The 13089-nt window shown below is 46.8% G+C and overlaps 1 protein-coding gene across 3 annotated transcripts in view; it reads right to left on the reverse strand.

The window, feature by feature from the left end:
* LOC138807888 (long-chain-fatty-acid--CoA ligase 6) overlaps positions 1–13089 on the reverse strand; it is a 61886-nt gene that overhangs the window by 23106 nt on the left and 25691 nt on the right. For 2 of the 3 annotated variants that reach the window (XM_069993689.1, XM_069993687.1), the window contains exons 8-11: positions 12766–12798; positions 11005–11056; positions 2662–2735; positions 583–660 (exon numbers count right to left, since the gene is read on the reverse strand). In XM_069993689.1, coding sequence (XP_069849790.1) covers positions 583–660; positions 2662–2735; positions 11005–11056; positions 12766–12798 — 237 coding nt within the window. Of the gene's footprint in view, positions 1–447; positions 526–582; positions 661–2661; positions 2736–11004; positions 11057–12765; positions 12799–13089 lie in introns of all 3 variants that reach the window. The other variant, XM_069993688.1, reaches the window with a different exon arrangement.

The following is a 13089-nucleotide window of genomic DNA, read 5'->3' on the forward strand; positions in this document are numbered from 1 at the left end:
TACCACAAGGCCTGTCTCTGAGTCAACATACCATCAGCCCCCACCTGCAGCCTGAGGAGCCATGACAATCTGATGCCCTGACTTTACTGCTCTCTTATGAGTTACAAGACAGAAGCCTATTGGCTGTACATAGAGAAGTACTTACTGCACAGAGCTTGGATGGCAAAGCACTTGTGCAAAGTTGCAAGGCTCTTAGAGCAGTTGCCACTAGCAGGGGTCGCTACCAGCTGAGTGTGTCCTTCAGCAAGACACAGCAGGCCTGTGGGGTCTTCCCTGAACGATGCTGCCAGGAGGGACAAGTGCCAAGGTCCTTGGATTCCCCCTGGCTTCTGTGGTACTTTCTGAAGAGAGGGTATTTTAGTCTTCACGCTACTAGCGGTAAGTGACACCCTAACAGGATTATGGGTTCTAGGCATGGCTTGTGCCTCCTGGATGCCAGGGCCTTACCTGCACCATTCGCTCAAACATGTGTGCTAAAGGCAAATAGGAAAAGTGCACATCCGCACAAGTGGGAGCCCACTGACTCTGCAAGAAAACAGAAGGAGCCCAGGCAAGTCCCAATCAGTCAGGTGGGCGTCTTACCTGAATCACTCTCTCAAACATGTGAGCCAGAGGCAGGAAGGAGATGAGCACATCGTCCTGTCTCGGAAAGATCACTTTCTGCAGGTGATGGGCATGGGAGACAGAAAGGAAAGAAACACTGACAGGAAGACAACAAGAGAGTCATAAAACAATAAAGAGAAAAATGATCCTGGATGGGCGAACAGGAAGAGGGGGGAATGGGGAGTGGGAGGGAGGGTGGGACAGAAAGGTGAGATGAGAGGGGAAAAAATAAAATGAGAGCCAGAGAGGGATGGGGAGAGGGAGAGGATGGTGCAGAGAGAAAGGGAGGGCAGCATAGGAAGCGGAGTGTTAGGTCGCAGCGCCAGTGGGTCTGAGTTATCTGCAGAAGCAAAGAGCCACATGAAGCACATATAAACCAGCAGAGCCGAGCTCCGCAGGGAAGTCTCCTTTCAGGAGGGGCCTGCACCTCACTTGCAGTCAGTCGGCGCCAGCCTGGCTCCCCTCCCTGCCTCCCCACAATGGTAGAACCCCAGTCTCTTGGGGCCACTTGAGCAGAAAAGTCAGAGGGTCCTAGACTATCAGCACTTTCTAGTGCTTCCGGAGAAGGAGGCCCATAGAGCCCCACGCCTATGTCAACTGTGGGTGGTGGTGAGACAGGGAGACCCAAGCCCCAGACAAAAGTAGCTGAACCTGGCCTCACAAGCCACAGCTGGGAATCAGGGCTTTTAAAGGAGAATGCCAGCCAGGTGCTGGTGGCTCACACCTGTAATCCTAGCTACTCAGGAGGCTCAGATCTGAGGATCATGGTTCGAAGCCAGCCTGGGCAGCAAAGTTCTCAAGAGACTCTTTATCTCCAATTAACCACTCAAAAACGGAAAGTGGAACTTTGGCTCAAAATGGTAGAGCACTAGCCTTGAACAAAAAGAGTTCAGGGACAGTGCCCAGGCCCTGAGTGCAAGTCCCACGGCTGACAAAAAAAAGAAAAAAGAAAAAAAAGAAAAAAAAGAACACGAAAACAAGGCCAGCTACACCCACCAGCCTGGGCAGAATGCCAGCCCAATCAGTCTTACAATTGGGTCTGACCCTAGAAACGGGTTGCTCTGACCAGGCAGAGGCCTGCACAAGGAGGCTCAGCTTTTGTGAGCCTGCCTGCTTTTTTACTTTGTCACAGAAGTGTGCTCTCTTGGTCTGTCCTGTTTTGGTCCTGTTTGGACAAAGCCTGGAAACATGGCTCATGGTTCATAATCTGAACCATGAATCTAAGCATCTGAGGGTGTATCTTTTATAATGTCATGTAGCATGCAAGAGGGGGTCTCTACTAGGGAGAAAAGGCCTGGTTTCAATGGAAAGATAATTTGTTTTCTCCTGAAGGCAACTTCAGAATCTACTTACCAGTCCCGGGGAGATCCTTCTTTCTTAGCCTGTTATAAACACTAATGTACTTTTGTCAGGCCAAGATATATGGCTTTTTTGACTTTACATTTACCTGTAAGTATAACCTTATAAATCAGCAGCTGCCACTGTTTCTCAGACTCTAGTAGTCCTTATACACAAAATGGCTGAATTAAACCCTGGCCTCCTTAAAGAACAAGTTAACAAGGATTACTTGTTTTAATTAAAGGGACCCATGCAAAAGCAAAGGGATCTCAATTTTTGAAGTTAAAAAAAAGGAAATCAGGTTCACATGCTTTTCTGCGATCTCAGCTCTCTAAATCAACTGAATGTTTGTTGAGTATTGGTCATTTCACTGTTTGGGGTTAAAAGCCATGCATGGTGGTGCATGACTTAATCACAGCACTTGGGAGGCTGAGGCAGGAGAATCATGAGTTCAAAGCCAACCTTGGTGACATTATGAGATGTGTGTCAACTGAAAATCAGACAAGCAGAAAACTCAACCAGTGTCTGAGGTTAGAAGTGGCTGTCAGATGCAATTGCTCTATTGAGTACAGAAACTCCTGCCTCTTATTGGCAGCCCAGATTTGATCAGGGGAGGAGAAAAAAAAAGAAAAGAAAAGAAGAAACAGCATTTAAAACCCCTCTAAGACTTGAGGTTGTCCTCAAAGAGACACCTGCATGTAGTAAGTTTACTTTATTCACCTCTGTCACTTTCAGAAAGCCGGAGAAATCAGCAACCACATTCCCATGGGTAAGCATCACACCTTTAGGGTTCCCTGAAAACAGATGGAAAGAAGGGACATTAGTTGGGAGGTAAAGGGCCACTCCCTGAGAACTGTGCCAGAGGCCAGCAGTACCAGACATCAGGCTGGCCTCCAAGTCTCTGGTACCTGGCCTCAGTTACCCTGGAGATCCAAGAAGATGAATGCTACATCTAGGAACCTCCACTTGATAGACCCTTTAAGACCACCAGGAGGCTCTTGACAGGTGGCTAAACAGGAGGACTGTCTTAAAGGCTGAAGCGTTTACCATTTGTTGCACTTTAGCCTTTCCTGCCTCCTTCAGAGCCCAACCCTGGGCCTCCAGTTCCTTCAACATATATCGCTGCTCTAGGCTGCTTTGTGTCTGCTTGGATACATCTGATTCACTGAAAACCTCCAGGTTCAGGCTCAGGCCCGGCCAGAGAGGCAGCAATTTCTGTCTGCTCATTCACAGAGATGGGACATACTCTTGCTTTGTTGAATGTGACTTTTCAAGGGTGATCATGAGGCCTGGTCTTTGGGAACCTTGAGGAAGCGAGGTCATTGACCATGACTCACAGGATAGAGACTGGTTGGGGTCGGGACAAAGATGGGCACAAGGCCAGAGGGAGCACCATTTCACATCTGGCTAAACACAGCCCTGATACTGCTTCTGTATGTCTGATATGGCTCAAATCCTAGTCTTATAGCCATCATGTCAGCAAGCCATTGCTCCCCACCCCCTTCTCTGTTTCCTTACCTCTAAATCAAGGACAATCGTGCCCACTTCACAGGGGTGCCTGCTATAAGGATTAGGGACATGATCTCAGTACAACAGATGTTAAACTAGATGTTCCCACTGAGGCAGCAGATAAAGTAGATATGAAACTCCAAAAGGAGGGGATCAGATTCACCTGCAGAACTTACCGGGGAAATATTAAATCAATCAGCAATGTGGGGAGGCAGAAACAGGCAGATCACAACCAGGCCAACCCAGGTAGAAAGTGAGACCTTATCTTAAAAATCAAAGCAAGCCAGACACCGGTAGCACACACTGTCATCTTAGCTACTTAAGAGGCTGAGATCCAAGCACTGCAATTTGAAAGCAGGTCCGGGCAGGAAACTCTGAGACTTTTTTTTTTTTTTTTTCTTTTTTTTTTTGGTGGTTGTGGGGCTTGAACTCTGGGCCTGGGCGCTTGTCCCTCAGCTCTTCAGCTCAAGGCGAGCGCTCTACCACTTGAGCTACAGCGCCACTTCCGGTTTTCTAGTGGTTTATTGGAGATAGGAGTCTCACGGTCTCTCCTGCCCGGGCTGGCTTTGAACCGCGATCCTCAGATCTCAGCCTCCTGAGTAGCTAGGATTACAGGCGTGAGCCACCGGCGCCCGGCTAACTCTGAGACTTTTATCTCCAATTAACCAGCAAAAAGTTGGGAGTAGAGCTGTGGCCCAAATGGTAGAGCACAAACCTTTAGTAAAAAATCTAAGGGACAACTGGGCACTGATGGCTTGTACCTGTAATCCTAACTACTCCGGAGGCTGAAATTTGAGATCCGAGGATTGAGGCTGAAGCCACCTGGGACAGAAAAGTCTATGAGACTCTTATCTCCAACTCATCACCAAAAAATCAAATTTTCTTTTTTTCTTTTTTCTTTTTTTGTTGGTCGTGGGCTTGAACTCGGCTTGGGCATTATCCCTCAGCTCTTCAGCTCAAGATGAGCACACTACTGCTTGAGCCACAGCACCACTTCCGGTTTTCTTGTGGTTTATTGGAGATAAGAGTCTCACAGACTTTCCTGCCTGGGCTGGCTTTGAACCGTGATCCTCATATCTCAGCCTCCTGAGTAGCTAGGATTACAGGCTTAAGCCATCAGCACCCGGCCTCAAATATTATTTTTTTAAAAACAAGCTGGAGATGGAGCTTGGTTCAAGCGGTAAAGTGCCAGTTGCTGAGAACAAAAGAGTTCAGGGACAGGCCCTGAGTTCAAACCTCAGGATTGACACACACGCGTGTGCATGTACACACACACATACACGTAACAGACAAAACCTAGGCCTTGAGTTTAAGTTCTAGTATCGGCACATACAAACAAAAAATAACCAAAGCAGAAATGCTGGCAGAGTGGCTCAAGAGGTAGAGCATCTGCCTAGCAAGAATGAGGCTTTGAGTATGTGGGGGAGGAGAACTGACAGATATTTTCCTTAAACCATCTCCCTGTAAGGCCATTTACTTCAAATGTGACAGAAGGCTCTTCTAGCAAGCTGGAGGAGGGGGAGAAACAGCAATGCAGAAAAGAGGAAAGGGATACCACTTCCTCACTGTTAAGCTCTCAACAGGACCTGCTGCGGGGAGAGAGAGGTCTCAATGAAGACCATAGATTCCTAGGTTTGGATCAGCACTTGATTCTGAATTAAGACTATGATGTATACCATGGGACTTTTTTATTGCCTAAAACTGATCAGGGGCTGGGAAGGTGGCTCAGTGGTAGAGCGCTTGCCTTGCATGCAGGAGGCCCTGGGTTCGATTGCTCAGCACCAGCACCACATAAGCAAAAAGAAAAAAGCTGGAAGTGGCGCTGTGGCTCAAGTGGTAGAGTGTTAGCCTTGAGCTGAAGAGCTGAGGGACAGCGCCCAGGCCCAGAGTTCAGGCCCCATGACCAGACCCCCCAAAAAACAAAAACAAAAACAAAAATCAAACACAGCCTGGACAGGAAAGTCTGTGACACTCTTTTTTTTTTTTGGGTCCGGTCATGGGGCCTGAACTCTGGGCCTGGGCGCTGTCCCTCAGCTCTTCAGCTCAAGGCTAGCACTCTACCACTTGAGCCACAGCGCCACTTCCAGCTTTTTTCTTTTTGCTTATGTGGTGCTGAGGAATCGAACCCAGGGCCTCAGGCATGCAAAGGCAAGCGCTCTACCACTGAGCCACCTTCCCAGCCCAGTCTGTGACACTCTTATCTCCAATTATCCACCAAAAAAAAAGGCTGGAAGTGGAGTTGTGGCTCAAGTGGTAAGAGTGCTAGCCTTGAGCACAAAAGCTCAGAGACAGTACCCAGGCCCCGAATTCAAGCCCCAGGACCAAACACAAAAATAGACCTCCCTAAACTGCCAAAACATAGGAAGTGATTCTGGGAGTAAAGAGGACACATAATTTTAAAAGGTCATATTTTTATAATAGGTAGTTATTAAAGTACCTTCATTTTGGAAAGACTATCTTACCTCTACCTGTCCTTTAATTCTAGCACTTCCTCAAACCCTGGCCCTTATTAAGACATTTCCACCAATTGTCTCTTAAGATCCAAAATTCCTGGGGCCCACAAAATATTTTCAGTGTTGTCTCATAAGTTTTACCTATGAATTCTCAGGTTTCTAGAAGTTTCTAAAGAACGCCCCACACACAGGGAAAGGGATAGAACTAGAACAAATCATTTTGACTGAGGTAAGCCAAAAGCAGAGAGACAAACGGCACATGGTCTCCCTGATACGTGGATGTTATGACAAAGTAAACAGGACTCAAGAAACAAAGGACCTACACTCAATTTGTCATATCATTTCTAAATGACTCCATATTCCTGACCTCATATATGGTATTATACATATATATGTATATATATTTATATTTTTATATATGTATATATATATTTACATATTTACACATGTATATATTTATATATATGTGTGTATATATATAGGCACATCTGAGGGAAGCTAGGAGGGGGACACAGAATCAGAGGGAAACAGGAAAATATACAACAGAGGGGCCCATCAGCTGTACTGGACACTGATTTAAACAAACTAAGCAACTCAAGGGCAGCGATGGATGGGATGGAGGGAATGAGAGGGAAAGAGGGAACAGCTTATATACTAAGCGAAAGGAAAGAAATGTACATACCACCTGATGTGGAAGAAATAGCTCATAGAATTCACATACATTATAGACCATGATGATGACAATTTGCCTTGTGAAGGTTAAAATGTGTTTATGACTTTAACTAAGTATCACTATCCCACAATACTGTGAAATTTGTGAAATTTATGTAATCAATCTCAGTAATTTTTTTAAATGAACACTCCTCCCCTCCCACCCCAGATAGCAGATATGGAATCAGGATTGTCACAAAACAGGAGCCCACTGCCATACACAGAACTTTAGATCTGTGAGGCTGGCTGGCTTCCTCACACCTAACATAACCTCAGTGTGGAGGGTCTGAGGATCTTGAGAGAAAGTTGTCTTTATTGATTAAAAAAAAAAAAGCTCAATTCAGTTCCTGCCCAAACAATGACTGATGGCAGCAATTATTCAATTATACTGAGTTTCAGTAAGCCTTTCCTTCTCCAGCATGATGCAGAATGTTCACACATCCTCTGGATACAACTTAGCCGCACAGTGCTGACAGCGTCTGTCCTGTGTTCTCTTGACTGCTTCTGCTCTGGCTCTTTTTGGAACTCTTGTGCCATCATTCTTCACATACAGCACTTCCAGGCTGGGCCGGCTCCTGGCCCCTGCTTTTCCTCACTCAATCTGCCTTCACAGCAATATTCTGTCTTGCTGTGGATTATTTGGGCATGCTGTCATTGTTATGCTGTTCCCTCTCTTAGGAACCCCCTTTTCTCTCTTTATCTTTTATTCCAACTACTGACCCTTTAGTAATCTGCTAGATTGGAATTCTATAGGAATCCTTTGTGTCCTGCTGATCCGACATCTCACTGGCAGGGTACCCTATGCAGCCTGCATGCAGACCCTCAAGTAATAACCAAATTGTACTGCAACTGCCTGATGATGTGGGCTGTGAGCTTGTGAACACATACATGTCATGTGGGCTTTCTCTTATCCATTGCTCGACGGTAGGTCTAATGCACAGTGGGTGCTCAGAAGAACAAGCAAAGGCTGGGAGCTGGTGACTCACGCCTGTAATCCTAGCTACTCAAGAGGCTGGGATCTGAGGATCTCGGTTTAAAGCCAGCCCAGACAGGAAGGTCCCTGAGACTCTTACCTCCAAATAATCACCAAAACAAAAGCCAGAATTAGAGCTGTGGTTCAGGTGGCAGAGCACTAGCCTTAAAAAACTCAGTGACAGTGCCCAGGCCCTGAGTTTAAGGCCTGGGACCCCCCCCCCCCACACACACACAGAATGAACACATACAAACTAGAAAAAATGTCAAAGACACAAAATGAGGAGAAAGTGCTTCACAAGACCACTGCTTTTCATCTTTGGAAGGAAGACGACAAAACTCCTAAGGATACAGCATCTTAACTAGCATTTAAGGAATCTAGTTTCTTAAAATGTTTGGAGAGATAGGTTCAGATTCATTGCTGGCTAATGGTTACTTTGAAATGCATAATTAACCATATATCTGCCCTAGATACAAAGAACAATCTCTCTCCTCCTCCTGGGTCTTTTTTTTTTTTTGTCAGTTGTAGGGTTGGAACTCTAGGCCTGGGTGCTGTCCCTCAGCTCTTCAACTCAAGGCTAGTGCTCTAGCTTTTGAACCACATTGCTACTTCCGGTCTTCTGAGTGGCTTATTGGAGAGAAGAGCCTCATGGACTTTCCTGTCCGAGCTGGCTCTGAACCACAATCCTCAGATCTCAGCCTCCTGAGTAGCTAGGATTACAGGCATGAACCACTGGCACCCAGCCCTCCTGAGTCTTCCTGGCATGGCTAAGGGATCCAAAACACTAGCTTATTTTAGGTTTCCTCAGATGTATATACCACATGCTAGAAGGAAACTTTCTTAGAATAATTCCACCAGAATCGAGGGCCAATGTCAGATTGAGATCATAATTTCCATCTTTGCTCATCAGAAGAACAATGTGGCCTGATCAGGCTAAAAGCCAGCATGAAACCTCAGCTATGATGCCAAGGACACATGTGGCTGACAAGCTGACATCAGAATGAATATAAGAAGCACAGCCCAGGCTTACTCTAAAGCCAAGGAAATCCACTGGCAGGGTGATATTGGGCCAAAGATCTAGTTACTGCCCTAGCTCTGTCCCAGCAACAGCCACAGCAGGATTGGGACTCTAAATCACAACTCATTTTCCAGGCTCCATGCATTCCGTTCCACTGCACGGAGCTTGCGTAGGACAGCTCAGCGTTTGACTGGCAATCAGTCTGGAAGATACTGGACATGACGTCTGTCCTATCTAGCCAGACCAGCACATTTCTACTTCCGGAAGTCCTTTCCTAGGTGTAGGGCATCATGACCAAGTATCATGGTAAAAGCCTTGAAGGCACTCGTAGAAGGCAGAGGTCCAAAGCTAAAGGTCACAGCAGTGAAATACTCCCCCAAATATTGTCACTATGAAACTCATACCAAAAACAAAACAAACAACAACAACAAAAAACCTGCTGGTGGCTCATGCCTATAATCCTACTTACTCAGGAGGCTGAGGTTTGAGGATCATGGTTTAAAGCCAGCCTGGGCATAAAAAATCCCTGTAAGACTCTTATCTCCAATTAATCACTCATAAACTGGAAGTGGAGCTATGGCTCCAATGGTAGAGTGCTAGCCTTGAGTAAAAAGAGTTCAGGGACAGCGCCCAGGCACTAAGTTCAAACCTCATAACTGGAAAAAAATGAAAAAACAAAAGCCAGGCACTGGTGGCTCACACCTGTAATCCTAGCTACTCAAGAGGCTGAGAGCTGAGGATCGTGGTTCAAAGCCAGCCAGGGTAGGAAAGTCCATGAGACTCTTATCTTCAATACACCACCAGAAAACCAGAAGTAGCAACCGTGGCTCAAGTGATAGAGCACTAGCCTTGAGCTGAAGAGCTGAGGGACAGTGCCCAGACCCAGAGTTCAAGCCCCACGAGCAACAACAGAAACGTTGGAAAGCTTTATTTAAAGTGCAATGTAAGCCTGAAGGGTATTTTTAAACTGGACTAGCTCTGGATATATCAACTTCTAGTAAGTTTTATTTCTTTTCTGAGTATGGTAAAAAATCCTTAAGCCAACCTGAATAAATAACAAAAATCCATTTCCATTCAATAAAGCCATGTTTCTCATGATCCATTGACATGGAGAATCTGGGTTCTGGAGCTGGGTAAAGGTCAGCCAAATGTCTTAGAAGCTCTTTTTATAGCGGGGGGAAGCAGGGGGGGAGGTGTGGACCTCCAGAACTGTTGTCAGGCAGGCCAGTCCTTAGTCTGGAGAAAGTCTGGAAACCTTTCGCTCATTCAGGACAAAGCAAATAACTTCCCAAGTCATCAGATAAGACAAGAGTGACAGACAGTGGCAGACAGACTGGGTGGGGAGTTCTGAGAACAAGGCACAACTTTTTTTTTTTTTTTTTTGTCACTTGTGGGGCTTGAACTCTGGGCTTGGGCACTGTCCCTGCACAATTCAGCTCAAGGTGAGCGCTCTACCACTTACAGCGCCACTTCCGGTTTTCTAGTGGTTTTTTGGAGATAAGAGTTTCACAGACTTTCCTGCCCCGGCTGGCTTTGAACCGTGATCCTCAGATCTCAGCCTCCTGAGTAGCTAGGATTACAGGCATGAGCCACCGGCGCCCCGCTAAGGCACAACTCTTAAGACCTCCATTTGCTCGTGTCCACTTGGGGCAGGCTCAATGTGGAGCTGCTTACAACACAGACTCAGCTGAGGCCCTAGCAGCACACTGAGAAGGTGGGGCGGGCCCCTAGAAACTGCAAAGTACAGTGCCTGTACCATAGGCTTCATGTCCACTCTGTCTCTGCTCATGCTATGTGTGCACCCCATGGTTGGTTCCACGCACAGGTTGTGCCATTTCTTCCTGACAGTCATGCCTGTTGCTGCAGAGCACCTGCACTGCCCACCTGTATCCTGCTCCATCTCCCACCTGACACCTAACCATCCTGCTCATAGGTGAGAAACTGAGAACAGGGATGGCAGAGAGAATGAGTGATGGGTTCATAGCAAGTGTGGAGATGAGACTCAAACTTAGCCTCTCAGAGACACAAAATGCCATATCCCTTCCCCAGTTCCTGGTGGGGAGGCAGGGCCAGGAAACAGTGGAGTGACAGGTGTTTCCCATAAAGAAATGACTGCTGTGGGAAAAGTCTTACCCCAGCATGTGGTCTAGATACCCAGGGCTCTACTGGCTCAGCTCTGGGAAGCGCAAGGTCTACATGACCCGTTTGTCCATCTGCAGCTGGTCACCTGGGTCCTGTCTAGTCCAGGCAATGGCACTAGCAAAAGGTGCGAACACATGGAGCTAGGCGAGGACAAGGCTCAGCCTATCTCATAGAGGCACCACGGGCTCTTGGAAGTCAACTGCTAGGCTTCCAGGAAAAGGTGAAGATAGATGACCACAATAGTCATCTCTACTTACCTGTTGTGCCACTAGTGAAACACACAATGGAGAGGTCATCAGGCTGCGGGGGCTAGAGGAATGAGAAGAGCTGTGTGTTAGGAAGACCCTAGGGCCAAAGATACCAGGGCCAGCCCCATGCCTGTGCTGAGGTGAGTGATGTGGCTATGGGCATTGCTGGGTCTGCATGAATGCCCCTGCATGTGATAGTTGGAAAGGTGGGCAGGTGAGCTCTCAAGAAAGGGGAAAGCTGGGTGCTGGAGGCTCATACCTGTAATCCTAGCAACTCAGGAGGCTGAGATACAAGGACCACAGTTCAAAGTCAGTCCTGGCAGGGAAGTCCATGAGACTCTTATCTCCAACTAACTACCAAAAAGCCTGGAGTGGAGCTGTGGCTCAAGTGGTAGAGCACTAACTTTGAGCTCAGGGAGAGTGCTCAGGCCATGAGTTCAAGCTCCAGAACTGGCACACAAAAAAAAAAGAAAGAAAAGAAAAGGGGGAAAGAGGTGGAGCGTACAGACAGGTTCCACAAGCCTGACACATTCCTGTTGCTTCGCCCTTCTCTAGTCTGAGCTGAATTCTCAGGATGAGGTTGGGCTACAAAGGCCATATCCAGGTTTCTACTGAAGACCTTACCTATCTAATAAGTATGGTTCACAGTTGATTATTTTCTCCCAAACATTTGAGGTTAGTCTCAGGAACATATGTGGCTCAGTAATTGAGTCCATTGCATCCCCAAGACGATTGTATCCTGGTACTGGGCACATGGCTCTTGCTTGGGTTACCAGGAAGAAGCCCACATAGTTGGTCTGAACAGAGAGGACAGTTTCTCAAAAGAGATGACACATGAGGTGAGTTGAAAAGATGAACAAAATTTCTTCTTAGGGAGGGGAGTGAGCCTATGATTCCTCTCTGGGAGAGGAATAAGCCCGTGCATAGGCACAGAGGTGGAGAAGAGGAGACATGCTGAAAGTCAGAGGGCAGTTCTCTGTGGCTGAAGCCTTGCATATGTGAGTAGACAAATACATAAGGGTACAAAGGAGACCCTGAGAAGAAGGGCTGAGATCTACTCAGCCTATTAGTGAGGAAGCTCAGCAGGGAGGGTGAAGCTTAGAAGGGAAGGAGAGTTGGCAGAACACCTGGAGGCCAGAGGCCTTGTTAGAAACTAGAACCACGTTCATGGTCCAACCCAAGGGACAGCTATGACTCAACTCCAGGCACTATATGTGAGGCCGGCACACAGGAAAGTTTGCAGCCCGACGAGGAACAAAAATTTAGATGCCACAGACCAGTAGGCCCAGGCATCCATTTCTGGTTCTGTTGTTGCTTCTTTCCAGACCATACTCTCTGGGGAATTTACTACATTTGAGGAGATAAAAATAAGACTTCCCAGAAGTGGCACTGTGACTCAAAGTGGTAGAGTGCTAGGCTTGAGCTAAAGAGCTCAGAATAGTACCCAGGAACTAAGTTCAAGCCCCATGACTGACAAAAAAAAAAAAAAAAAGACTTTCCTAAGAAAAAGTTACTAGAGAACCAAAGGTAGACTGGAATGGCTACTGCTTTGTCTCTCTCCCAACATCTGACTCCCGTTCCAGGTCCTTTCCAGGGCACTCAGCCCATAGAAGTTCTGGGCAACTAAACAGACATTCCTGAGTCGAGCACAGAGGGCTCACTAACAAGGAGGTGCTTGTCTGGTCTCTCTCCTGAGCTCTGTGAACAGCAAGGGCCTCTGGTCCTACTCATCATCTTGCTCAACAAAGGTCTATTAGAAGATCAGCTTACCACAGGAGCTTGGCGATTCTCTTGGCCACAATCCTAAAAGAAGAACATACTTTTTTGAAAAAAAAAAAAAAAGCTCAAAGTTCTCATCAATTGAACATTAAACAGCACAGTAGGTCTTACTCTTGTACTAACCCACAAGTTCAGGACACCTTACCTATATAGACATGGCAAATATCATCTGAGTGGCACTGCTTAGTCAAGGTCAGAAAGAGAGAGACAAACAGAGAGAGAGAGAGAAGAAGAGAGAGAGATGAGGGAGAAGAGAAAGGGAAGAAGGAAGGAGGGAGGTAGGCCCTCATTTTATATAGGGAGCCTGGAGGCCCA

The sequence above is a fragment of the Dipodomys merriami genome, unplaced genomic scaffold (genome assembly GCF_024711535.1).
Source record: "Dipodomys merriami isolate MVZ:Mamm:240054 unplaced genomic scaffold, mDipMer1.0.p SCAF_44, whole genome shotgun sequence".
Lineage (NCBI taxonomy): Eukaryota > Metazoa > Chordata > Mammalia > Rodentia > Heteromyidae > Dipodomys > Dipodomys merriami.